Genomic DNA, 24,750 nt, shown 5'->3' with positions numbered 1-24,750 from the left:
TGATTTACACGGTATATTAAGTAATGTTACGCAGATGTGTGAGAAAAGTAAATCACATAAATAACCATATCAGTCAGGTGTTCCCATACTAATGCTGTTTAACAAACCACCCCAAAACTCAGTGGCTCACAGACGCTAATATTTCTCTCTGGCCCACACATCTGCAGGTCACCTGAGGTCTGGCTGGCCTTGGCTCTAAGTCTGCTCCAGGTGTCGCTCATCCTTCTGGGACCCCCGTGGCATGTTCATCTCAGGGAGATGGCAGGAACACAGGAGGCAAGCCCACTGCATTCCATGCCTTGCTTAAAAGCCATTGGCTAAATCGGGTCACGTGACCAGGATCAGTAGGGTAGAGATATACCCACCCTCAAAGTTGGAGAGGGAGGAGTGAATTTTTGCGGAACTGTAATCTACCACATAGTTTGTATGTGTGTAAAACAAGGGTAACTGAAATGGAACAATGCTAGAGAATTATTCTTGGAACATCAGCGGATATCCTAATATCTATTGTCTAGGAAATAAAAATACATGTATCTGCCCTTAGACTGTCTCGTTTCCAGTCCAGTTAGCCAGCAACTTACTAGTTAGAAGTAGATTTCCTCTCTTAAAAAGCAAAGTCCTGTTTCTGATCATGTATTTTCTTCCTAAAGGGAATCTCAAGTGCTCTTCTTTCTACCATCTATTTCTCCCTCCTCAGTATGGCTGTGACCCGATCCAAAGATGCTCCTCCTTTCGGTCCCCCCATCCCCAGTGGAACCACATTCCGCAAATCTGATGTCTTCAGAGACTTCTTGCTGGCCAAGGTGATTAATGCCGAGAACGCTGCGCACAAGTCCGACAAATTCCACACCATGGCCACCAGGACCCGTCAGGAGTACCTCAAGGACCTGGCTGAAAACTGTGTCTCCAACACACCCATTGACTCCACTGGCAAATTTAACCTCATCTCCCTGACCTCCAAGAAAAAGGAGAAGACAAAAGCACGGGCAGGCGCTGAGCAGCACAGTGCAGGGGCCATCGCCTGGAGGGTGGCGGCTCAGGACTATGCCCAGGGGGTAGAAATCGACTGCATCCTGGGGATTTCCAACGAGTTTGTGGTGCTCCTGGACCTGCGTACCAAGGAGGTGGTATTCAACTGCTACTGTGGGGATGTCATTGGCTGGACCCCAGATTCCTCAACGCTCAAAATCTTCTATGGACGAGGGGACCACATCTTCCTGCAGGCCACAGAGGGCTCTGTGGAGGACATAAGGGAAATCGTCCAGAGACTGAAGGTAAGGGAGAGCGCTTAGCAATGCAACACTTCTGGGGTTTGGTGAAGGCCTTAAGGAACACCCCCTACCCCCAGCTGTCAGTCAGGCCAGGACACTAATTGGTCCTAAGAGAGTCAGAATTGCCACTTACACACAAGGGGGTCTCATGGGCCATGCCCCTGGGTTCTTTCTGGGAACAGTTTGAGCCAGGGATCCAAAGCTCTCCGAGCCATCGCCTTTGGAAGACACTAGCTTTATTCACTCTAGATGTTGCTAGAAAATACAAGTTTACGCTTATGTTTGAAATGTAAGGGTACTTCCTGGAAGATTAAAATAGAATGAAGAACTTCCAGGCCTTTAAAGGATAGGGCATAAACAGTAGGGGGAATATAAGAAAGCACGGTAAGAAAACAGTTATATAGGAAGAATAATTCCACATTAATAATCACAATAAATGTGAGTGGTTTAACTTCCTGTTTTAAAAGACAGAGATTCACAGTCTGGATAAGTTCTTACCATAAACTCCTGGTAGACAGCCCAGGCTCAGACTATTGGCCAAACCAAGAGTAGCAGACTGGTTTCAAGTTGGATGATGGTTTAATCGATGGTGGCCTGAAACGTGCTAAGAAGTACTCAGACCACGTGTAAGCTCCATGAGAAGGAATGCTGTAGTGGGTGATGCGCCCCCAGTGGGTTTCGCAAAATGGCAAGTCATGCATGTGAAATAGGGAAGGAAGCACAACACAGACACAGGTTCTAGAGTCAGAGTTAGAACGCCTGGCTTCAAGTCCTGGCATTGCCACCGGCCAGCTCTGTGACTTAAAGCCAAGTTCTTAACTGCCATGTGACTCAATTTCCCCATCTGAAAAATGGGAGCAAAAATTACCATATGTCAGGGGAAAGCTTCAAGAATTGGATGAGTTATGCTTTCCAGACAAGCCTGCCTGACTCCATGGGCTGTGACCTCCAGATGCCAGCGCGTTCTCCTTTCTGGGTCTTGGCACGCTCTCATTGATTTCAGGTCGAGTTGATGAAGCCCTGCTCTCAGCTTCCCTGACCCCACAATTCATGCTCAGCCTTAGGTAGTGCCATGGATGTGAGATCTGAGAACCAGGGCCTCAGTGTATTTTGTTCACCTGCTTATGTCCTCTGCAAGGATCAGGGCTGCTGCATGGTAGGTGTTCAATAAATACCGATTAGTTGGTTAGTTGAATGGGTTTAATTGAACCCTGACTGTGCTAATAAGCAGCATGCATGTGAGAACCCACAGTCATCCTCCCCACAGAGCGTAGGCACTGTTCTTACCCCCACTTGACAGGATGAGATTGAGGCTCTGAGAGGTATAGGCACTCACAGAAGGTCATGCAGACAGCAGGTGGCAGACTGGGGTCTGAATCCAGGTTTTCCTGATTCTGAAACCCATCTGTGCCCAAACTCGAGACTGGGAGCTGACTGCTCACTCGGCATCTTCTCGCGGGTGTTTCTAAGGCTCTCAAACAACATGCCCAAGAGCAAACTCCTGGCTTTTCCCCCCCGCCCCACAGAATCTTCCTGTCTTGGTAAAGGGCAGGTCCGCTGCTCTATTCGTTGAGGTCAGAAGCCTTGGCCTCAGCCTGGCTGTGCTCCTCCTCTCACACCCACATCCCCTCTGGCATGGCAGCACCACCTCCGGTGGGCAGATTCCCTCTTCTTCTCCCCTCCCACAGGCTCCCCAGCTGCTCCTGGACTCTGCAGTCACCTCCTCGCTGGTCCCTGTTGCCTCCACCCTGACTTCCCTCTGGTCTGTCCTCAGTAAGGCAGTCTTGGGGATCTGGTCCCATTGCTGCTCTGCTCAGAACCCTCTGCCCACTCTAGGTGAAAGCCAAAGTCCCTGCAGTAGCTTGTGAGACCCTGTGTGATCTGGCTCCCTGTCACTCCCTCTGCTCTGGGGACACAGACCTCTGCTGCTTCCCAAGTATGCTAGACAGGCATCCAACCTCAGGGCCTTTGCACTACCTGTGCCCTCTCGCTGGAGCACTTTTTCTGATGCCACTGTGGCTCACTTCCTTCTCTCTTCTAGTCACATGTCACCTTGTCAGGGAGGCCTCATTATGTAAAATTGCAACCCCCCGCAACGTGGCCTTGAGCATATTCCACCCACTTACCCTGCTTTAATTTTCTCCATAGCACTTACACCATATGAAGTGTGTTCATGTATTTGTTGCTCACCGCTCTGTCCTCAGCACTGAGGCTGGCGTGCAGCACGCACTCGGTGAACTGATACTGAACGCCCAGGTGCATACCGCCCTGTAGTAATAGCACAAGTGAACATTTACGGAGGGCTATCAGACCCTGCCTGCCCAGCGCCCTGCACGATTTTGCATTCTTTCCTTGCAAGAGCTCAGTGAGGGAGATACCATTCCTCATCCCTTCACAGATGAGGAATCTGGGACCCAGAGAGAGTTTGAGTGCCTGGGTTCTTAAACATAATTCTTCCTCCCAAAATCCTGACAGCAGCTCGCTTTTCTTGGGCAGTGACCATGCCAGGCACCGTGCCAGGTTACACGTTTTACCCACGTCCTCTCTGTGCCACTCCGTCCCACGCCCACCCCCGAGCCTACTGTCAGTGCAGTGTTGTACAGCCCGCCTCACAATCTCAGCGCCCCAAAGCCCACTGAGGAACCAGGTGGCCAGGAAGTGATGATGTAAGCCATCTTCTGTGAAGGGACAAGCCCGTCGTAAACGACTCATGACAGCAAGTCTGTCTGCTTCACAGAGTCTTCCAGGGGAAGGAGTCCCCGCCCTCCCCAGCAGAGCTGGGATCCAGACATCCTTTGTTTCTTAAGTCAGCGACTATTATTATGTGCTTGTCTCTGAGCCAGGCAGTGCTGGGACACAGCAGTGACCATAATGGGCCTCGGCCGCCTTCCCGGGGCTCCCATCTGAGGCAGAAATCGAACAGAGTTACAAGTGCTGAGAGGTTAAAGAGGGAGTGTTGAGGACGCCTGGGGAACCTATCAAGGGAAGAGGTCTCAAACCCACAGGTCGGATGCAGCCCCAGGATATGTAACCAGCACGTTAGTTACCAAAGATTGACATTCAGAAGGTTTCATGTGAGTGTAGCTTTCTGGGGGCTCTCCTGGGGGCTCTGGACATACTGAGCATGTTTGCACAGGGCAGTGGTCCCCTGAATCAGGACGATCGGTGCTCCCTTTACATGGGGCACAAGTATACCTTTTGGCCATGGTTCCACCAGCTTACTTCTCATTTACACAACCCACCAAGTACCCCAGCTTGTAAATCTGGGCCCGGGGGCTCCCTGAGGAAGCGACTTTTAAAACGAGATGAAAGCAAGAAGTCAGAGTCATCTAGGTGCAGAACGAGGGGGAAGAAACAAGGGGAGCAGCAGAGAATACAGCATGGAGGCTAAAAACAAGAGTTAAAAAAATCAGGTCTAGGGGCTCCTGAGTGGCTCAGTCGGTTAAGCATCATCTGCCTTTGGCTCAGGTCATGATCCCAGGGCCCTGGGATGGAGTCCTGCATCGGGCTCCCTGCTCAGCGGGGAGTCTGTGTCTCCCTCTCCTCCTCACTCTCCCTCCTGCTCATTCTCTCTCCCTCTCTCTTGCTCTCAAATAAATAAAATCTTTTTTTTTTTTTTTAATGAGGTCTGTAATGGTCTTATACCTGTAAGATAAGCAGATTAGGGATCCCTGGGTGGCGCAGTGGTTTATCACCTGCCTTTGGCCCAGGGCGCCATCCTGGAGACCCGGGATCGAATCCCACGTCGGGCTCCCGGTGCATGGAGCCTGCTTCTCCCTCTGCCTGTGTCTCTGCCTCTCTCTCTCTCACTGTGTGCCTATCGTAAATAAATAAAAATTAAAAAAAATAATTAAAAAAAAAAAAGATAAGCAGATTAATTGTACCTGCCTCCCAAGTGAGATACTGGCGAGTTTAGGCATATGAAGGGCTTACTCAGTGCCTGGCACACAACAATCAGTCCCCAGGAAAATTAACTTTAAAAGGGGGCCTGGGGCAGTGGGGCTGCGTGGCAGGGCACAGGGTCCTCTGAACTGATAACACGTTTGGTCTCCTACAGTGTTCCCTATGCCAGGGGCCTTTCTAGAACCTTGTAAACAGCAGGAATGCTTCTGTTCTTCAGGTGGGGCTTCCTTTGGTTTGTTAGAAAAGCACAGGGGACAGAAGTTGCAGGACATTTAAGAGACAGAGCAGCCACACAGCTCCCCAGCCAGCTCTCCCTTCCATATCCAGAATGGTCCAGAGCAGCTGTAGTGGGTAGTTACAGACTGGGCTGCTGAGAAATCCGGTAGCTGAAAGGAAGTGGGGTTTATTTCTCTTGTAGCTGATGCCCAGGCTGGTCACAGTGGCAGGAATGACTCAGGGACTCCTGTCCCTTCCATCTTGTGGCACCTCCTTTTCCTTCCATATTGGTTGGTATAGTTCCATATCCACTGTCGGTGGGACAGGAGAAAGTGTGAGTGAGGAGGGCAAGCAATTTTATTTGGAAGAACACAAAGCAGAAGTGCCAGCACTTCTCCTATTTTTGGCCACAACCAAGTCCTATGTGCACACCCAGCTGTGAGAGAAGCCGAGAAATCGGGCCTCCACCAGGTGGCTGCATGTCCGTCCAAGTCTGCTGTCCCACGGGAGGCTTTATTACAGAAAGCAGGAAGGGAAGAACAGAATGGAGGCAGCCAGCAGGCCCGCTGCAGCCCCCGGGGACAGTTGGGCCCTCCCCGTGCCCCCTGGGGCCGGTGTGGCCTCATGGGTCATGGGTGCAGACACACAGGACGTTTCTCTGTCACCCAGCCAGATTCTTTGGATATGAGGGTGCATATACTGCAACAGGCAGTATCTAGCCTCAGAAGGCTATATATTCTTCAGGGGGAAGAATTTGGACTCCCAAAGCAGAAGGAGTGGGCTAGGATGGAACCAGCCACAGGTTCCCCTTTCGATGCACTAACCACGAGGCTTTCCTTTCCTACCAATTGTTTACACTTGTTAATTATGGAAGATGTCAGACAGACATAAGAGTAGAAGGACTCAACCTAGGGAACTCCTAGGCCGTCACCCATTCCCCCAGCTGTCAGCCAGCCTGGGGCCAGCCTTGTTTCTTCCTACTCTCCTTTCCCTTCCCCCTGATTATTTTGAAACAAATCCTGGACATCCTATCATTTCATCTGTACACGTTTCAATATTTATCTCGACAACACATAGACTGTTCAAAAAACAACTGTTTTGTCATTATCATACATAAAGAAGTAACAGTAATTTTTCATTGTTCTGTGAACAAGCTGGGCTATGAAATCAATTGTTGGGTCTCCATCAGGAATTTTCGAGGACAGGTTAGGAAAGAATACAAAGTATCACAGTCCCTCTGGGTGAGCAAGAATGAGTACTGTGCTGTGGAGCAGTGCTCCGGTCCTGCCCCCACTGTCCAGATTCTGGCCATCGAAACCAGATGTGGTTACCTCTTCAGGTGAGTGCTTTCCCACCCACACTCTCATTTCTGGCGACCTACGCTTGGCAATGTAATTGGTTTGGATTGCAAGGAACATGTGTGTGCAAATGGACGTGTGAATGCATAAGGTGGTTTGGAACTTAAAAATTCCTCATTGTGCGTAGTGATCAGGGAAGTGTGAAAGCCTCCGCTGTGATAGGTACATCAGGCAGCATAATTTCTAGCCAGGAAATGGGTTTCCCATCAGCAATTTGAACTATTATTACACATCCTCTTTCCTTAATGCAGTTTTCCGAGAGCACAGACCGATCTCGATGTCACTTGTTTAATAGCTGTAGCTGTGGCTTGTTAAGTGAATCTTTTTCTCCCAAGAAGAGGAGGGAATTCCTCAGGACACACTGAGGGACCGGGGTTCTCTTCGGCAGGTCATCCTTTCTAGAATACTACTCGATTGTGGTGACACTTACTTCATTCACAGGTGAAGCAGGGAGTGAGTTGTAAGCAAGGCCTTGTGTGGTCTAGGCAGCTCCAGGTTGGAGGTCAGTTTGAGGAGGAGATCGGGGAGGGGGCTGCGCTGCTATGAATGAGGTCGTGAAGTAAAAAGTGTGGCACGAGCCCCCAACCAGAAAGGATCCCAGGATCTCTGGTCTGCTGCTTCTCCAGCCTACTTTGCTTAGAGTCATCGGGTCAGGATAAAATATTAGTGGCTTAAAACAACAAAAATTTAGCTGTTGCCCACACTACATGTCCATCTTAGCAAGAGTCTCTGTTCCACATTGTTTTCACTCTGGGATCCCAGGAGATGTAGCAGAGGGAAAAGGCCTATGGAGGGTCTGGCACCAGCAATTAAATGCCCCAGCCTAGATGACATGACATTTCCACTCACAACTCATTGACCAAAACACGTCCCAGAGCCCACCCACAGGAAGCCAAGAAGTATAATTCCCCCGACAGCTGGGGAAAGAGGGAGGCCAGGAGCATTTGGAGAACATGGCTCATGACTCTCATGGTCTCTGCAAGCTAATAAGCCACATGGTTACATATCCACATTTCTTCTTCAGAAGTCAGGAGCCCAGGCTGGGATTAGATGGGTGTTCATGTTTCTGTATCCTCGTGTCATCTGGGAGGGATGGGGGTCAGCAGAGTCGTAGGCCCCGAAGGAGGGAATCTGTGCAGGGGTCGTCCAGAGCTGGCCCCAAACAGCTTCTTCTGAGGCTAGATACTGTCTGTTGCCTACAGGTCATGACCAATGGCTGGGAGACGGTGGACATGACCCTGCGGCGGAACGGGCTTGGGCAGCTGGGCTTCCACGTGAAGTACGATGGGACAGTGGCCGAGGTGGAGGACTACGGGTTTGCCTGGCAGGCCGGCCTCCGGCAAGGCAGCCGACTGGTGGAGATTTGCAAGGTGGCTGTGGTCACGCTGACCCACGATCAGATGATCGACCTCCTGCGCACCTCTGTCACCGTCAAGGTGGTCATCATCCCGCCTTTCGACGACGGCACACCCCGGAGGTAAGGGCCTCTGCCCTGTAAGGTGGGAGCCAGGGGAGAGGGGGTTAGCAGCTTCCAGAGTGCTGTCACCCGAGGCCCTTTCTCAGCAGGAACAGTGCTAATGGTGAGAGGGCGAGAGTCAACATATACGAACACATGCTGCGTGCCCCTTACGGCTGAAGCTCTTCAAATGCACTCTGTCCCATATAACATCTGCAACAGCCCCATGAGGTGGACACCCTCGTTAGTCCCATTTTCTAGATGATGCACACAGCTTTGAAAGTGACTTGCCCCAAGGGCACACTGCACTGGTTCTTTTCTTCAGCATCTATTTATTGCGCCTCTACTAGGTGCGAGCTCCATTCGAAGTGCTGGGGATAGAGCGGTGATCAAATGGAGTGCCTGCTCCCTTGGAGTTTGTGTTCTAGAGGGAGGGACAGGCAGTAACTAAATAGATAGAATGCTGGACCAGGCAGTAATAAGGTTTAAGAAGAAAAAGGATAGAAACAGGGCTGCAGCATGGTGGGAGAGCTGCCTACAGGTCAGGGAAGGCTACTGTGCGGAGACAGCCACATGGTCTTGTCTGGGCCAGGGGGTCCCAGACAGAGTCTGGACAGCCTCTCCGAAGTGTGAGTGTGTGTGGCACTTCCATCCATGCAGCACAGAGACCGGAGTGCCCAGAACAGCGGGGAGAGGTGGGGCAACCTCCAGGGGAGCTTCTGGACACAGTGCCAGGCGTGGGTTTTATTCCACATACAGTGGGAAGACAACGGAGAGTTTGTTTTGTTTTTTTACAGGAAAACTTGAAATATATCAAAAGTATACCGAGCCCCATTTTAAAAACATCAAGATGCAGCCAGGTTTTTTTTTTTTTTTTTCAAGCTCCGTACCTCCCTCCCTCCCTCAGATTTGAAGCAGTCCCACTGCTTAAAATGTATCTCTACTCAGTAAGAAAATTTAGAAGATTATGACTGTACTTAAATTTTTTACCAGTAAGTCAGTATCACCTACCCATCTGTGTTTACCTTTCTCTTGTGTCAGATCTTTTTTAAAAAGAATTGTTTTGTTAATCATGCTTCTTCTGTTGTACTTGGTTGATGGGTCTCTTCAGGCTCTTTTAATCTTTAAGTTTCACCTCCCCGCCTTTTTTTTTTTCCCCTTGGAATTTATTTTGGGAAGAAACCAGGTCACTTGTCCTTTGGAGTTTCCCCCTTGCTACATTTAGCTGCTTGCATCCCTCTGGTGTCCTTTACCCTGTTCCTCCAGCCCATGAATTTCCAGTATACCAGAGTTTGACGCAGAAGCTTGATCCAATTCTGGTTAAATCTGGTAATGACACTTCCCAGGTGTATGTCTGTCACGAGGCCCCACGTGTCTGGTTGCCCTCCGTGAGTGATCCTGAGGGCAGCCAGAGGGGGTCACATGATGGTGCCTGACCCGTCATCCTACACAGTCCGCCCAACAGCCATGTGTCATTATTGTCTGAATCGGTTATGTCATCATGGGTCACGGAGTAGCAAGGAATGTTCTCAATTCCATCATTCCTTCTTCGTTTATTGGCTGAAGTTCTTTCAAAAAGAACGTTGTTTCAGTAACTATTCAGTTACTCTGAGGTATAATTTACGATATGGGGAGGGCAGGGTGAATGCAGCTTTTAGAATAATGAGTTGGCGCCCTAGCAACCTCCAGAGGTGACCGGAGACAGAGACAGAGAGAGAAGCACTACATCCCAAGTGCTGGAAACAGAGCTGCACAAAGGATAGCCAGGCCTTGGCCCTCGTGGAGCTGCTGACCGGAGCAGGGGAGGCAAACAGAAAACGAGGGAATAAGATGATTTCACATTGCAAAAGAGGGAGGCAATGGAGCATCGTGGGAAGGCAGGCTCTGCAGTGAGATTACCTGGGTTTGAATCTTAGCCCTTCCTCATAGTAACTGGCCCTGGGCTAGTGGCCTCATACCCTGTGCCTCAGTTTCCTCATCTGTTAGACAAGGACAGTAATAGATCCTTGTCCCAAAGATGGTTGTGAGGTGAGGTTGGAGAAAAGCTTGGTAAAGTGCATAAAACAGCACTTGGCCTTAGGGGGCACCCTGGAGACACCAGCTGTGAGATCCTGGATGCGACAGGAGTCAAGAGCATAGCCCAACTTTGGACAAGGTGATCAGGGAAGGCCCGAAGGTGAGAAGGACCCAGAAGAAGGGCCTTGCAGCGAGGGAGTGGCCATCACAAACATGAGGACAAGACCCTCGTCTTGTTGCCAGACCGCAAAGAGGGTCTGGAGCTGAGTGAGCTAAGGGGAAGGCTGAGAGGAGGTGACCTCACCAGGCTGGTGTGACCCTCACTTGGCAAATGAAAAACTGAGGCCCAGAGTCGACCCGTCGCCTGTGCAGACATGTGCAGCTACTGAGTGGCAGTTGCACCCCCACCCAGGCTCCCCGCTGCACGCTCCTGTGCCGCCCCAGAAAGCCGAGGAGGGCTGCGGGCATGCCCAGTTGTGTTTGCTTCGAGCTTGGTAGGGGGCAGTTCTGGGCACACCAAAACCCTGCAGCCACGGGCTTGGCCACCCCTCACCCACCCCCCTAGTCTCCCCCTGGGACTCCAGTCAGGCCCCAGGCATCTCCTTCCCTCAGCCCTCTTACGGAGCCACAGCCCAGGCCACACCCGCTCCAGGCTCTGCAGAGGCAAGTCAAGCCGAAGTAACTCCACAGGCAGCTCCCCAGCAGACCCCCCCTTGCCCTGTACACACCCACGCGTGTGCACAGGATAAGCCAGTCTGCCTGCCGGACAATTCTCTGTACACCGAAGGCCACAAAGACGTTCCTGGGCCTGCAGGTAGGGACCCAACTGAATCAAAAGTGTGCAGGCTCCCTTCCCCAGCTTTGGGGAGACTTTGGGGAGACCAGGCCAGGGTGGGTATGAGCAGACAGATGAGCCCTGTTCCCTGCCCATCATCCTACCCCCTGGGCAGGGCAGCCACTGAAATAGGATCCCCCATTTGCAGGGGCAGGTGTAGGTGGGGACTTGCATGGCTTTTGTTGGTTCTTCAAATCCAGGGATGTCCCGCTGACCTAATTTGCAGAGCTGATCACCCCAGCTCTGGGGTCTCCAGCCTCTTGCTGCAGCCCTGGCCCCTTGGCTCAAACGTCAAAAGCCCTGAGGGGAGACCACACGGGGATGGGCAGAGGCACTCTCCCCACCACCAGCCAGGCTCTGCACAGTGTGAGTGGACCCCAGACTCTTGGGACACTGAATAGTAGAGTGGATCATCTGCACACTCCCAGGCCGTAAGGCAGGGGTTCTTGAGTGAGCCCTGCACTGCTGGCCACGGCTGAGCTGGGCCAAGAAGCTGGGAGCCTGATGTCCCACAGCCTGATGAGATGATCATCGTGACCTTGGATGCTCACACAGGCTCGGGGAACCTTTTTATTGCTGTTTTAAATAATATTTGCATAGGATATCTGCGTAGAAATGACTGCATAGGATATTTTTGAACATACAAGAAACTAGGAGCTATGGTGGCTTCTGGTGGGTGAAACCAGGGGATGGGGACAGGGGACAGGGATGCCATTCTGTCCCACTTTCTCAAACTTTTTCTTCTGTCGAAATCCTCTCCAGCAGCTTGTAAAATGCAGATTCCTGGGCCCCAGCTCAAGGAGGATTCTGATTCCAGTGGGCTGAGATAAGACCCAGGGATCTGCATTCCTCTGCGGAGCTCTTGGGGTGGTGTGGGTGCTGCTGGTTCTCAGACCAGTGGGGAAGAATTTGTTCTAGAGCTCCCAGCAGGGTGTGGTTGGACCTCAGAAGGTGGAAGGGGGACTCAGCCTCTGAGCATGTGGGAACAGTAGGCAAATTGGCCACAGAATCGGCTGGAGAAGGCAGCAGTGCCAAATCCCATTTATTAAGCACTTGGAACACACCAGACTTTCTCCTGGTGCTCTAGAATGCCTGTAGCCACCACTGTCTTATAGTGAGGAAACAGGTTCTGGAAGGAAATCCTTCACCCAGGCCGTACAGGCTGTACGTGGCAAGGCTGGGGTCTGAGTTGGCCATCTGGCCCAAAAGCCCTGGCTCTCCACCACCTTATGCTGCCTTCAAGATGACTGGATATAAAAAAAAAAAAAAAAAAGATGACTGGATAATATTTCTCTCCCAAGGGCTCCTGACCAAAGGCCACACTGTCAGTAACTGGGAGAGAAGTCAGGGACCCTAGAAACCTGCTTACTGGCTCCCAAACCACTCTTCAGTGGGCCTTTGTGCGTGGTGGTTGAAGTTGGGGCCTTTGGAGTCAAGTGACAATATTTAAATCCAGTTTCTGCCTCTTACTGGCTGTGTGACCTTGGACAGGTTACTTACCGTCTCTGTGCCTCAGATTACTTTTCTCAAAATTGTGGTTGTAGTAATCAGGATTTTAATTCCCAACACGAGAACCAACTCAAACTTGGTGAAGCAAAAAAAAGACTTTCCTGGTTTTCGTATCTGACAAACTAGGAGACAGAGCAAGATAGAGACGTGGCCAGTTCTAGGGACTCAAACATCCTCATTAGGAATCTTTGTCACCTGTCTCCTTTTCTCCATTGCTGTCATTCTCAGGCCATCTCCCATTTCGTGGGACAAAGATGACCCACCCTTCTTCACAGTTTCAGCTTAGGGTTCCCCAGCACAGCAGCCCCAGTGAACTAGATCTTTCCCACAGAAACAGTTCCAGAAGCCATACCATCTCTGATGGGCCCCACATAGGGCACATGACAGTCCTGTGCCAATCATTGTGTTAGGGGCAGGGGGTTGAGAGGGAGGAAGAGTTTCTTATTGGCCAGGCCTGGGTGACATGCTCATACCTGGAGCCAGGAAGTGGGGTCAGCCCCACAGAGCACACAGACCTGTTCCCCGGGTGAAGGGGTGTAGAAGCTGATGGTACCCTTGTCTAGCTCCGCCTAGGCCTGGCACACCTATGGATTCTGCTAGATGTTTGTGTTGTTGTCATTCCTCATATGGTGCAAGGGAGGCACGGCTACCTCCCAACCCAGAGAGAGCGCCAGAAGGAGCTCTGACCCTAATGTTGCTGAAGGGCACATCGTGTTGGGCCCAGGTGTCACCTTTTGAAGACTCAGCAGCCACGTCTTCCCAAACCCCCAGCCACAAATCCACCACATCTTTTGCCAGTCCTGAGAGTTCCCCTGGACTCCAGAGGACTCAGGAGAGCCACAGAGGATCAGCTTGATGAGGGCATGAGGGCTTCTAGGCTGAGGGCGCCTCCAAGCCCAGCTCCCACAGCTGCTAGGAGGTGGGTTTCCTGAGCACGGCCCCCTCCTTGGACTCAGGGCCCCCTCCCGTGCTGCACCGCAGAGGCGGTGGCGAATGCCAGCCTGGCGCGAGGCTCTCCCCGCCCCGAGCCAGGAACACTGCGGGGTGTGTGCCAGCCTGGTCTGGGGGGAGTCACAGGCCCTGCTGCATCTATTTCAAGGTTCTGGATTTCGTGGCTTTTTTTTTTTTTTTAAACCACCCTGCAAAGTAGGTCACCTGCTCCTCTTCTAGCTGCCTTTGAGCTTCTTTGGAACAAGGCGGATACTATCCTTTGATTCTGAGGGCATCCGCCTTTCTGCCCTGAGTACCGCTGCGGGGGTGGAGGGTGGAGGGAGGCTGAGCCATTCCATGGGGGACACTGGTCCACTTGAGGCCTGGGTCAGGGAGAAGGGAGAGGAAGGAAGACGATAGAGTGAGGAGCAGAGAGGAGGTGAGGGAGAGGGCCCAAGCGGTCAGAGCCTCCGTGTCAGGCCCTATCCTGACTGACTTCTCTGAGCTGCGGTTTCAGACCAATTTAAAGGGCACCTGCTCGGCCTTTACAGCAGGCCCCCATGGTTCAGATTTGGCCATGCCACCCTGGCCCGGGTGACAAGGCAGTGGTCTCCCCCAGGCCGCAGGCATGTGTGCCGGTGCATCAGGGCCCTTCTGAGTGATGCTGTTTTTCTCCCCAGGGGGTGGCTGGAGACCTATGACATGAATACCTCGGAGCCCAAGACGGAGCCAGAGAGCGTGCCTCCCGGGAGTCGGCCCCCCTACCGCAGCAATGCCCCCTGGCAGTGGAGCGGGCCTGCCTCCCACAACTCTCTACCAGCCTCCAAGTGGGCCAACCCTGGCACCCCCGGCCACGCCCAGTCCCTGAGCCGGCCCCCGAAGCAGACCCCCATGGTCCCCTTCCGGGAGCCCCAACCCCTGCACAGCAAGAGGTAAGGACTGATAAGGGCTGCTACCCCCGTCCCTCTGCTCTGCCTCCCTCTGCTCTGCCTCCATGCTTTGCCCTTTGCTCCCTGCTTGCTCTTTTGTCCAGCCTCTTCCTCTCCTAGGTCTCTTTCCTCCCCTTCTCTGCTCCTCGTCCCTGTGCCTCCCTTCCTCCCTCCCTCTCTTCCCTCACATTTTCATTATGAGCCTCTTGTGTGAGGGCCCAGAGCTGCAGAGCTCCGTGTCTGAAGCTGGACATCCACCATACCATGGATGATTAAAACTATATATTTTTTTGAAAGATCAAGGGACCGATAAGCACAGAATTCAGGGCAGTGCTCACTTCTGGGGGAGGCAGGGAAGGGGGAAAGGCCACAGGCAGACGCGTCGTGGTGGAGCCATCCTGGGCCTCGGGTTGGGTAGTAGCTTTGGGAGTTTGTTTTATTAGGGTGGTGTGTGCCTTACAGATGAATTATTTTGAATATAGTATATATTTTAAAATAATGAAGAATTTCCAGGAAATGAAGGAATCTGGCTTGCAGAGGTGCATCTAGCTTCAGCAGCCCCTGTCAGGCCTCCATAGGCCCCAGAAGCTGAGGGGCAGGCACAGCTGCAAGGGGGAAGGGGGTGGGGGGCCCAAGGGATATCCCTGTTCCTGGACACCGTCCTTTGCTCTCAGCAGCTCTCCCTCCATCCTGATGGGAGAGTGGTGGACGAAGCAGATGGGATGTGGTTGGGCCTGAGAGAAAGATCTGTCTTCCCCCTCTGAGGGCAAGGGTATCCTCAGCTCACCCCTCCCTCCTGTTTCTGTTCCAGGCCTGTCAGCTTCCCAGAAACCCCTTACACAGCATCACCAGCAGGGGCCGACAAAGTCCCTCCCTACCGACAGCCTTCTGGGAGCTTCTCCACCCCCGGCTCGGCCACCTACACGAGATACAAGCCATCCCCAGAAAGGTCAGCATCTCTCCATTCTTTCCAAATTAAGGAATCTGATGAAAGCTGGGAATCCTTCCCCAGGAAATGCACAGACCCTAGAAGGTGATTTGCCACTTTATAGGGTTTCTGAATCCCTGAAGGTCGTCAGAGCACCTTTAGGAGGAGGGGCTGTTTGTTGAGATTTAGGGGCCAGCTGCCCTGGTCCATGACTCACTCCTGACTTCTTCATGGCAGGATTTCTGCTGTGTTTTCTTGACACCTGTATCACTTGGCTTAAGCAAGACTGACTGCCTTCTAGCATGGCAGCAACCACTCCAACTCTGCTCCCTAAGACCAGGCTACCAGCATTACCCAGTTTTCCTGTCCCCTTGCACCCTTCTCCAGTCTGGCAGCCTGAGGAATATCCCAGGCTCCCCCATGGCTCCCTTGTGCCATCGGGATAAACCCAAGATCTCCCAACTGCCTTCAGCCCTGGTGCCCTGTGCCCTTTGTCCTCCAGGATGCCTGCCTCCATCAGGGGCAGATTCACCATTCCCAGTCCTCAGGCCAAAGCCGTGGGCTTCATCCTGGATGTCTCCCTTCCTCCAACCCCCCTACCACAGTCCATCCATTCAGCCTCCTAAGCAGCTCTGCCTCCCACCCCCTTCTCCTTTCCCCAGAGCCCCACCCTGGCCACCTCTATCTGGCCATGTCTGTCTCTGCTTCAGACCCTCCCATGTGTCCCACAGCGCTCAGGACATAGCTTGGGGACGTCCCGGTAGTCACCAGGCCCTGCCCGCCTCTCCAGCCTTGTGGAGTGCCACACATCATCCTCACTGGTCGCTTTCACTTTCCTAGGTAGGCTCTCTGAATTTCAGAGCCCTCCTCCGTGTTCTCCCTCTGCCTACACATTCTTCACACTCTTCACCCCACACTCCCCCATCCTGCCAGCTTGAGAGCTGATGCTCCTCCTCTGGGAAGTCTTCCCTGAACCTCCCCCAGCCCTAGATGAGGTGCTGCCACTCTGCCCCTTAGTTCCCTGCGTATTTCCTGACTGTGGGCTTGAGCGTTCCCCGTGCTGTTAGCCACATTAAGAGTTTGTGTGCGCGCGTGTGTGTGTGAGTGCATCTTCAAGATCCGGGACCTTCCCAGTTCATCTTTGAATGACCCTCACGCAGCACAGGGGCTGGCAAGTGGTAGGTCCTCAGGATCTATTTGATGAAAGGACAGAGTGAGCGTGTGAGTTTGTTTAAATGGGAGCCCCTGCTGTGAGAGGGATCAGCCCACTAAGCCAGTGGGTCCCAATCTTCAACATGCCTCGGGATCACCCAGAAGGGGGCCTTGAAACATTTCCTGGGTCTCGCCCCTGAGGCTCCAACTTGGTAGGTCAGGAGTATAGAATGTGCAAGAGTGATGCTACTGGTCTGAGGAACACGCTGAGAGCCGCTGACCTAAACCATTGTCTCATTCTCGGGCTCTGCCGTAAAATTGGGGAAAACACACTTCCTCTTCCATTTTCTGGCCCCCACCATTCAGCCTTCATTCGGCAGAGTCTCAGGCACCGTCTGTGTGCCAGGGCCACAGAGGACTATTTGAGATACTCGCTCACAGTTTGCTGGCTGTGGTGGATAGAGCGCCCTGGAAACCATGCGCACCACATCGAGCACTCTCATAGACTGAGGCCTTGGAAAAGGGAGCGCAGCCCAGCCCCAGAGGTCTAGGTTGGCTGCCTGGAGGAGGCAACATCTGAAAAGGCCTTTGAGAGATTAAGTAGGAGTTTGCTACAGAGAAAAGGGAGAAAGTCATTTTAGACAGAGCAAAAGCTTACATGAGTAAGCAGAATGGTGTGGAATACAGGAGGAATGGAGAGGATCCGGGGGTGTGAGGGCACCTGGGCAGCAGCAGTGGCTGACGCTGGAACGTCAGTTGGTACCAAGTGATTGACCAAGAACAGAGGTGCTGAGAATGATGTTACTGAGAAGTCCAGGAGCATTTTTTGCTAAAGTCTTTGTCCCTTCCCTTTATTATTATTTTTTACTTTCTGAAATAATTACAGGTTCATGAGAGGTTGCAAAGAAATGTACAGGGAGCTCCATGAACCCTTCACCCAACCTCCCCCATACAAATAGCAAAGCAAGGCATTAGAGCTTATTCAGAATTCACCAGTTACACATGTATGTGTGTGTGTGGCTCTGTGCACTTTTGTCACGTGCATACAGTTGTGTAACCACCACCACAATTTACACACTCAACTGTACCATCACCACAGAGCTCCCTCCTGCTACCCCTTTATAGCTGCCCCCATCCTTAATCTCTGGCAGCCATTAATCTATTCTGCATTTCTATTGCTATTTCTTAGATGTTATATAATAAGGAATCGTATAGTGTATATCCTTTTGAGATTCTTTTTCACCCAGCATAATTTCCATAAGGTTCATTCAAGCTGTTGTGTGTATCAATAGTCAGTTCCTTATTGCCGAGCTGTATTCCATGGTATGGAACTAGCACAGTTTGTGTAACCAACCATTCGCCTATCAAAGGATATTTGGGTGGTTTCTGGGCTTGGGCTATTCTAAACATTCATGCTCTCTTGAGCTATTATCAACATTCATACTCGGAACATGTAGGAAAATACATTTTTCTTTCCCTGGAATAAATGCCCAAGAATACAATTGCTTACCGAGATATGGAAACAACCTAAGCATCTGTTGATGGTTGGATAAAGAGGATGTGATATATATACACAATGGGATATTATTCAACCATAAAGAAAGGAAGTCCTGCCATTTGCAACAACGTGGATGAACCTGGAGGTTATTATGCTAAGTGAAATAAATCGATAGAATAAGACAAATTTAAGACTAGATGGTGTCACTTAATACAGAGAATCAAAAAAAAAAAAAACAATTGAACTCCTAGAAAAGATGGAGTAGAGTGATAATTGGCTAGGGTGGGGGAAATGGGGAGATTTGGATCAGAGGGTACAAAGGTTTGGTTATAAGGGGAGTAAGTTCAGCAGATATAATGTACATAGAGGTGTGATGCCTATGGTTAAGAATTCTGGGGACACCTGGGTGGCTCAGTGGTTAAGCATATGCCTTCAGCTCAGGGGCATGATCCTGTGGAGTACCAGGATCGAGTCCCATATCAGGTTCCCTGCATGGAGCCTGCTTCTCCCTCTGCCTATGTCTCTGCCTTTCTCTCTCTGTGCCTCTCATGAATAAATAAATAAAATCTTAAAAAAATAATAATTCTGCACTGTGCATTTGAAATCTGCCAAGAGAGTAAATTTTAAGCATTGTCACCCAATTAAGGTAACTCTGTGAGATGAGAGATGTGCTCATTAACTTGATTGTGGTTATCATTTCGCACTATGTATGTACATCTATCAAATCATCACATCGTACACTTGAAATGTATTACAGTTTTATTTGTCAGCTATGTCTCAGTAAGGCTGGGGGGCAGGGAGCAATGCTTCTAAGAGTGCTACTTGCTCAGCACACGGAGGACAGTATTACTTGAGTGAATGGGTGTGCTGTTGTGCTTTGCACGTAGAGAAGTGCTTAGGGGGGAAAAACACAATTGCTTACCGTGTGGTGAGTCCATTTTTAGTTTTAAAAGGAACTGCCAGATTGTTTTCCAGAGAGCCTGTACCATTTTACACTCCGCCCGACAGTGTGTGAGTGATCTTTAGGTGTCCTCACTGGTTTTCATTGTAGCTGTTCTGATAGGTGTGTAACAAGATCTCATTGTGATTTTAATTTGCATTTCTGTACTGGCTGATGATGGTGAACATCTTTTCGGGTGCTTATTTGCCAGCTGTTTATCTCTTTAGGGAGGTGTCCATGCATGTCTTTTGCCCATTTTCTAATTGAAGTCAACATTTTTTCAGCTTTGGAGAGTTCTTTATATACAGTAGACACGAGCTCTTTGTCAGCTGTGTGATTTGCAAATATTTTCTCCTAGTCTTTAATTTGTCCTTTCGTCTTTTGGGGGGGAGGGTTAAGGAGGGGGGTCCTTTCGTCCCCTTAACAGAATCTGTAGCAGAACAAAAAGTCTCAATTTTGATGAGGTCCGAGTTAGATTGTTTCCCTCTTACAGTTCACAATTTGTTGTAAAGTCTAAGAACTCTTTGCCCAGACCTGGGTCCTGAAGATTTTCTCATTTTTTTCTGGAAGTTTTATTTTAGTTTTTCAAAGTAGGCTGCACGCCCAAGGTGGGGCTTGAACTCATAACCCTGATATCAAGAGTCAGATGCTCTATCGACTGAGCCCACCAGGTGCCCTTCAAAGTTTTGTTTTACATTTCACATTGAAGTCCATGATCGATTTTGAGTTAATTTTTGCATAAAGTGAGAGGCTTAGGTTGACGTAACTTTTTTGGCCTACCAGCATCCAGTTTGCTCCAGCACCATTTCTGGAAAAGGCCCTCCTTCTTCCATTGCATTGCTTTTGCTCTTTAAAGCAGAAGATCATTGGAAGGGGAAATCAATTGGGCACATTTGTGTGGGTCTGCTTCTGACTTCTCTGGTCTGTTCCATTGAGCTATACACCTGATCTCAGTGAGTGCTGCCAGGGACTACACAGGTGGGTACTTAATCATCCCATTTCACAGAGGGGATATAGAGTGAGTGAGGTGAATTCACATGGCCAGGATCACTCCTCCAGGAAGGGCCAGAGTTGCGACAGGAACCCAGGCCCGTGTGATTCTGGAGAGCAGACATTGACCCAAGAGACCTGTCCTGCCAAAGGGCTGAGTTTATCCTCCAAATCGGGGTAAAATACACGATCCCTCCTGGAATCCCCACCCCACAGTGACACATCATCTCTGTCTACATCTGGTTTCCAAGTTTTGCAAAACGATGCTAGCACAGCATATCCCCTAAAACCTTGGAAATGTCTTTCACAGCCAGTCCTCAGCATGTGGCCAGGCCAGGGCTGCTCCCGTGACCTTCAGCCTCAGCTCCTTTCCCCTTTCCCCTCCTCCCTCCACACAACTGTCCCATGAGGTCCTGGAACCTGTGTGAGCCCAGCCAGACATTCCAGCCCAGGCAGGACATCCCCCACTCAGGACTCCTCTCTGTCCCCTGCTGTCTCCAGCAGGCCTGCCACTTGCCAAATTCATCAAGCTCTTAATATTTTGAGGGCCCTTCTGCACAGAATCTGTCCCCAGGGCCCATTTTAGACTTACTGAGAGAGGGGTTGGTGAGATGGCCCACCCTTTATCAGCCATGTGAGCTCAGGCAAGTGACTTCCCCTCTCTGCATCCCGAATTTGTTCACATGTGGAAGATCTGTCCCTGAGCAGCACTGAGAATCTTCAAGGAAGAAAACCCTCCAGAGCACTCAGAGCTGTGCCTGGCACTAGTTAAGTGCTCCTTGATGGTGATGACTGTACCTGCCCCCTGCAGCACCTGTCCTGGCAGCTGGGGGGCCAGAGGCCGGCACATGCTGTCCCTGTCCTCAGGAGCTTGCCACCCTCGTCTGCAAAGTGAGCAAACCACCAAACTCAGGATGGAGCATTGGGCAGAATTGTGTGCCCGGCTCAGCAAGCCTGCGGAGCGGGGCTGGCCTGGTCCTAGACATTTGCTCGCCAAGACCCCCTGGCTGGCTTTTTTTTGCCCCCCTTTTTTCTCTGCTGGCTCCACAGAGAGTGGTACATTGGTGAGCAGGCATTTGACTGCAAGTGACAGCACACCTAACTCGAGAAGGCATGAAGCACCGAAGGGATTTATCATCACACAGTAAGGCCCACAGGTGGGGCAGCTGTAAGGGCTACTTAATTGTTCCGGAAAGTCCTCAGGGACCTGGCTGTCATGGCCTCAAGCAAAATCAGTTCCTTGCAGAGAAAAAGAGGGAAGAGCTTCTCTTTGTTTTTAAGAGAAAAGGAGCTGGGTCATTTGCCTTCCTTTGAACCCGCCCCTGGCAGGTCACAGTGGACCCGGATGGCTGTCTTTTTTTTTTTTTTCTTTTTTAAGATTTTATTTATTTATTAATGAGAGACAGGGGGAGAGAGAGAGAGGCAGAGACACAAGCACAAGCAGAAGGAGACACAAGCACAAGCAGAAGGAGAGCCTGGAGCCTGACATGAGACTCAATCCCAGGTCTCTAGGATCATACCCTGGGCTGAAGGCAACGCTAAACCGCTGAGCCACCCAGGCTGCCCCGCATGGCTGTCTTAAACTATGAGGAGTTACTCAAGTCACAGTGGCTGAGGGATGGCCTCCACAGGGGAACCTGTGCTTAACCAGCAAAGATGGTCCTGGTGGTCGGTGTGGCGGCCAGTAATGGTGACATTGTCCACGCCCTCCCCAGTCGTCTTAGAATTCACCCATGCCTTGTTGCATTAATCGATGTAGGAGACTGGCACAGCAGGCTGGAGCCCTCCCCTCCGGAGAGGCTCGTGCCCACGTTCACAGCTGTCTCTGTACTTTCCTCTGTGGCCGTGGAGGAAGCTCCAAGCCCCGTCCCATCAGCCCGACCCGGCTGACCCGCACGCCCTCCCCTCATGGCCCCCGGCTCTGGGCACAGCAGCTTCTGCCTGAAGATGCCCGAAAACTATAGCAAGTGAGTCTTTCACCCAAGCCCAGTCGTTTATCTTTAAAGTGATGTCATCTTCCAAGAAAAAAATAGAAGACTTAAACATTTCTCAAATGGGTTTGAGGATAGCTCTGATCTCTTCTTCCGGAGATTTTTCCCCGGAGCCATGCCTGGTAAGATACTGGCACATCCAGATTTCCTGTCCTCTTGACCAGCACTTGGCAGAGATCGAAATGGCCCCCAAGGGACATAACTGAACCCCAAAGAATGAGCAGCATAGGCCAGTCAGTTTACGCATCAGGATTAACAAGGTTCATTAGAGAATTAGGCGATTGCACAAAACACAGGTTGTCTTCGTGGAGGACAGTAGCTGAGCGGCGAAGCATGGTGAAACACTTGCAGCTACAGGCCGTCTGTCAGTTAGGATTAGGTTTAGCTGCGGAATAGAAAAAAAGAGTGACTCAGACAAGACACTTTCTTTCTTTTCTTCCCCAACGTGGTCAGAGACCCAGGCCCCTCCTCACCTATGCTCTGCCATCTTTGGCTGGTTGCCTACTGGTCTTAAGGTGGCTGCTGGAGCTTTGGCCTTAAGGACCTGATGAGGCAGAGACACCCACAGCACACTTCCAGAGATTTCCTGGAAGTCACATGTGACACTTTCATCATGAGCCAGAACTGCAAGAGGGCCTGGAAGCGCAGTCTGTTAACCAGTTACGTTGCAGTGCCGGATACAACCAGGATTCTGTTACCAAGGCAGACACAGACGATAGATCCTGGAGGAGCCTCCACTCATACCTTCCAATTCCCTCTGGCTGACCCCAGCCACCACTGACGTTTCCTTCAGGATTCGAGATTTGATGCAGGCATTTTGAGAAAATGGGATAAACGCATCCACACTTCCAATTTCCCACTATGATGGAGCCACATTATACCAGGCATTTGGCTGCCTGATAAGTCAGTATTGGATACTGCTATACTTTTTCTTGATTGGGCTCTGTCTTCCTTCCTTGGAGGCATTAGAGGTCAGGGTTTGGGAGGGTGGGGATAATACGTATTTTCTTGGCAGCTGGATAGAGATGAGTTTTCAGGAAGTCAGCGCTCCCGAGGAGCACCCCTCTGCTGCTGAGGGGTTTAGAGCTGGTCTTTGCAGAAACAGCCCTGGCTTTAGGCTGGCAGGATGACCCTGGAGACATCCGGGGGTAACATTTTCACAACACTAATTGCTCCAGGATGACCCTGGAGACATCCAGAGCTGCAAATATAGACGAAAGGAACCAAATGGAGAACCACAAAATCAGCTTTATTATTGGAGATGAAATAACTTTCCTGAACTATGGGGCCTTGTGTCACTGGAGTGCTTTTGGCTGCAAGTAACTGAAATTTGACTGGCTCAGGCATTGTAGGAACTTGTTATCTCACAGAAGAGGAATCTTAGAAGTAGGTCAGGTTCCTGGGAGGGTTAATCCAGCATTTTGACAACATCCACCTTTTGTCCTCTACCCTCAGGGTTGGTCTCATCCTCAAACAGGTAGGGCGGGGGGCAGCATCTCGTGGTGTTCTCTCTGGATCCAGTCCTACCTAGACGAAGAAGAGAAGCCATCCTTCCTCGTCATCTCTCTTAGGAACCGGGAAGCCCTCCCTAGCACACTTCCCTCATGCCAGTCACAAACACCTGAAAATGTCAGGTGTTTAAAGCAGCAGAGGTGTATCTCGCCCCCACACCACAGCTCCACTGCTGGTTGGTAGGGCCCCCCTGGGGACCCAAGCTGCCAGAGCAGCCAACGGCCCCAAGTTACTTCCTTCACAGCTCATTGACAAGGCCAGGCCCAGACCCCACCCCACCAATCTCAAGGGGCCAGGAAGTGCCATCCTGCTACATGCTTGTCAGGTGGAGGGCCGGAAGTATTTTCTGAGAATCCTTATAACTCTCCCATCCTCTCACATCACATCAGCCAAGATCGTGTCCTCATGTGCCTTCCTGAACCAACCCCAGGCAGGGAGAAGGGCTTCAGTCATAACTGGCTCTGATCTGATAGGATGGATGTTAGAGGTACCCTTAGGATTCATTCTGGGGCATAGAACCAATGCAGCTGGGATGTGAGGCCAGAGGAAGAACCTTCTGCCTTGTGCCCCCCTGAATCTCAGCCCTCCCTGCGGGTCAGAGCCAGCCTCCAGGAGAATCTCTGTCTAGGGGATGACTTAGGTCTTTCATCTACCCTGCAACCCTGTGAAGTAGCAAATGGCATTATCCCATTTTTTTCATATAGAGAAACTGCAGCCCAGACGAGTGAGCACTTGCCCAAAGCCACACAGCTAGTGAGGGATGACCCTGGGGTTTGAGCCCTGCACTGCCTCATTCTAAAGCCTGAGGAGGTGGCTTCTCTCCTGCAGAGGGACAGGCCCCGAGTTCGGGCCTATTGGCCAGCTGTCACAGCTGTCACAGCTGTGTGTGTGTGTGTGTGTGTGTGTGTGTGTGTGTGTGTTAGCCTCTGGCTAAGCATTGGGCGCACAGGACATCAGTCAGTCAGCTCTGGGCCTCCTGTAGCTACAGATGCTTCAGCCCAAGACAGGCCTGGGAGGTGGGGCTGCTCACAACAGCTTATCCCATCTCCCAGCCAAGAAACAGGACCCCGAGGAACCTACCAGTAGGGCCTCCACCCAAGTGGCTTCCACCTCTCCTTCCTTGAAGGACCCTGCATTGCCCTGCACTCCCTGGCATGCTTCCCAGGCGAGACTCATTCCTGACCCTCAGCTAATAGCACGTTTCCAGGATTACTCATCTCGCCTCCCCTCCACGCAGAGCCTCCAGTGCATTTAAAACCCACCAGTGAGCAAGTCTCGGGCTCGGGTGGTTTTTGACACACCCGCACTTCACCCTG

General features: G+C 51.2%; 1 protein-coding gene across 3 annotated transcripts in view; it reads left to right on the top strand.

Annotated features, from left to right (window-relative positions):
- Positions 1-24,750, top strand: part of SIPA1L3 (signal induced proliferation associated 1 like 3) — a 234,216-nt gene that overhangs the window by 161,921 nt on the left and 47,545 nt on the right. For all 3 annotated transcript variants that reach the window (XM_041742388.1, XM_041742406.1, XM_041742395.1), the window contains 4 exons: positions 698-1,274; positions 7,951-8,225; positions 14,175-14,426; positions 15,235-15,372. In XM_041742388.1, the coding sequence (XP_041598322.1) occupies positions 698-1,274; positions 7,951-8,225; positions 14,175-14,426; positions 15,235-15,372 (1,242 nt within the window). The remainder of the gene's footprint in view (positions 1-697; positions 1,275-7,950; positions 8,226-14,174; positions 14,427-15,234; positions 15,373-24,750) is intronic.

The sequence above is a fragment of the Vulpes lagopus genome, chromosome 2 (assembly GCF_018345385.1).
Source record: "Vulpes lagopus strain Blue_001 chromosome 2, ASM1834538v1, whole genome shotgun sequence".
Taxonomy (NCBI): domain Eukaryota; kingdom Metazoa; phylum Chordata; class Mammalia; order Carnivora; family Canidae; genus Vulpes; species Vulpes lagopus.
Note: the sequence above shows the minus strand (reverse complement) of the source record. Positions and strands in the feature narration are given on the sequence as shown.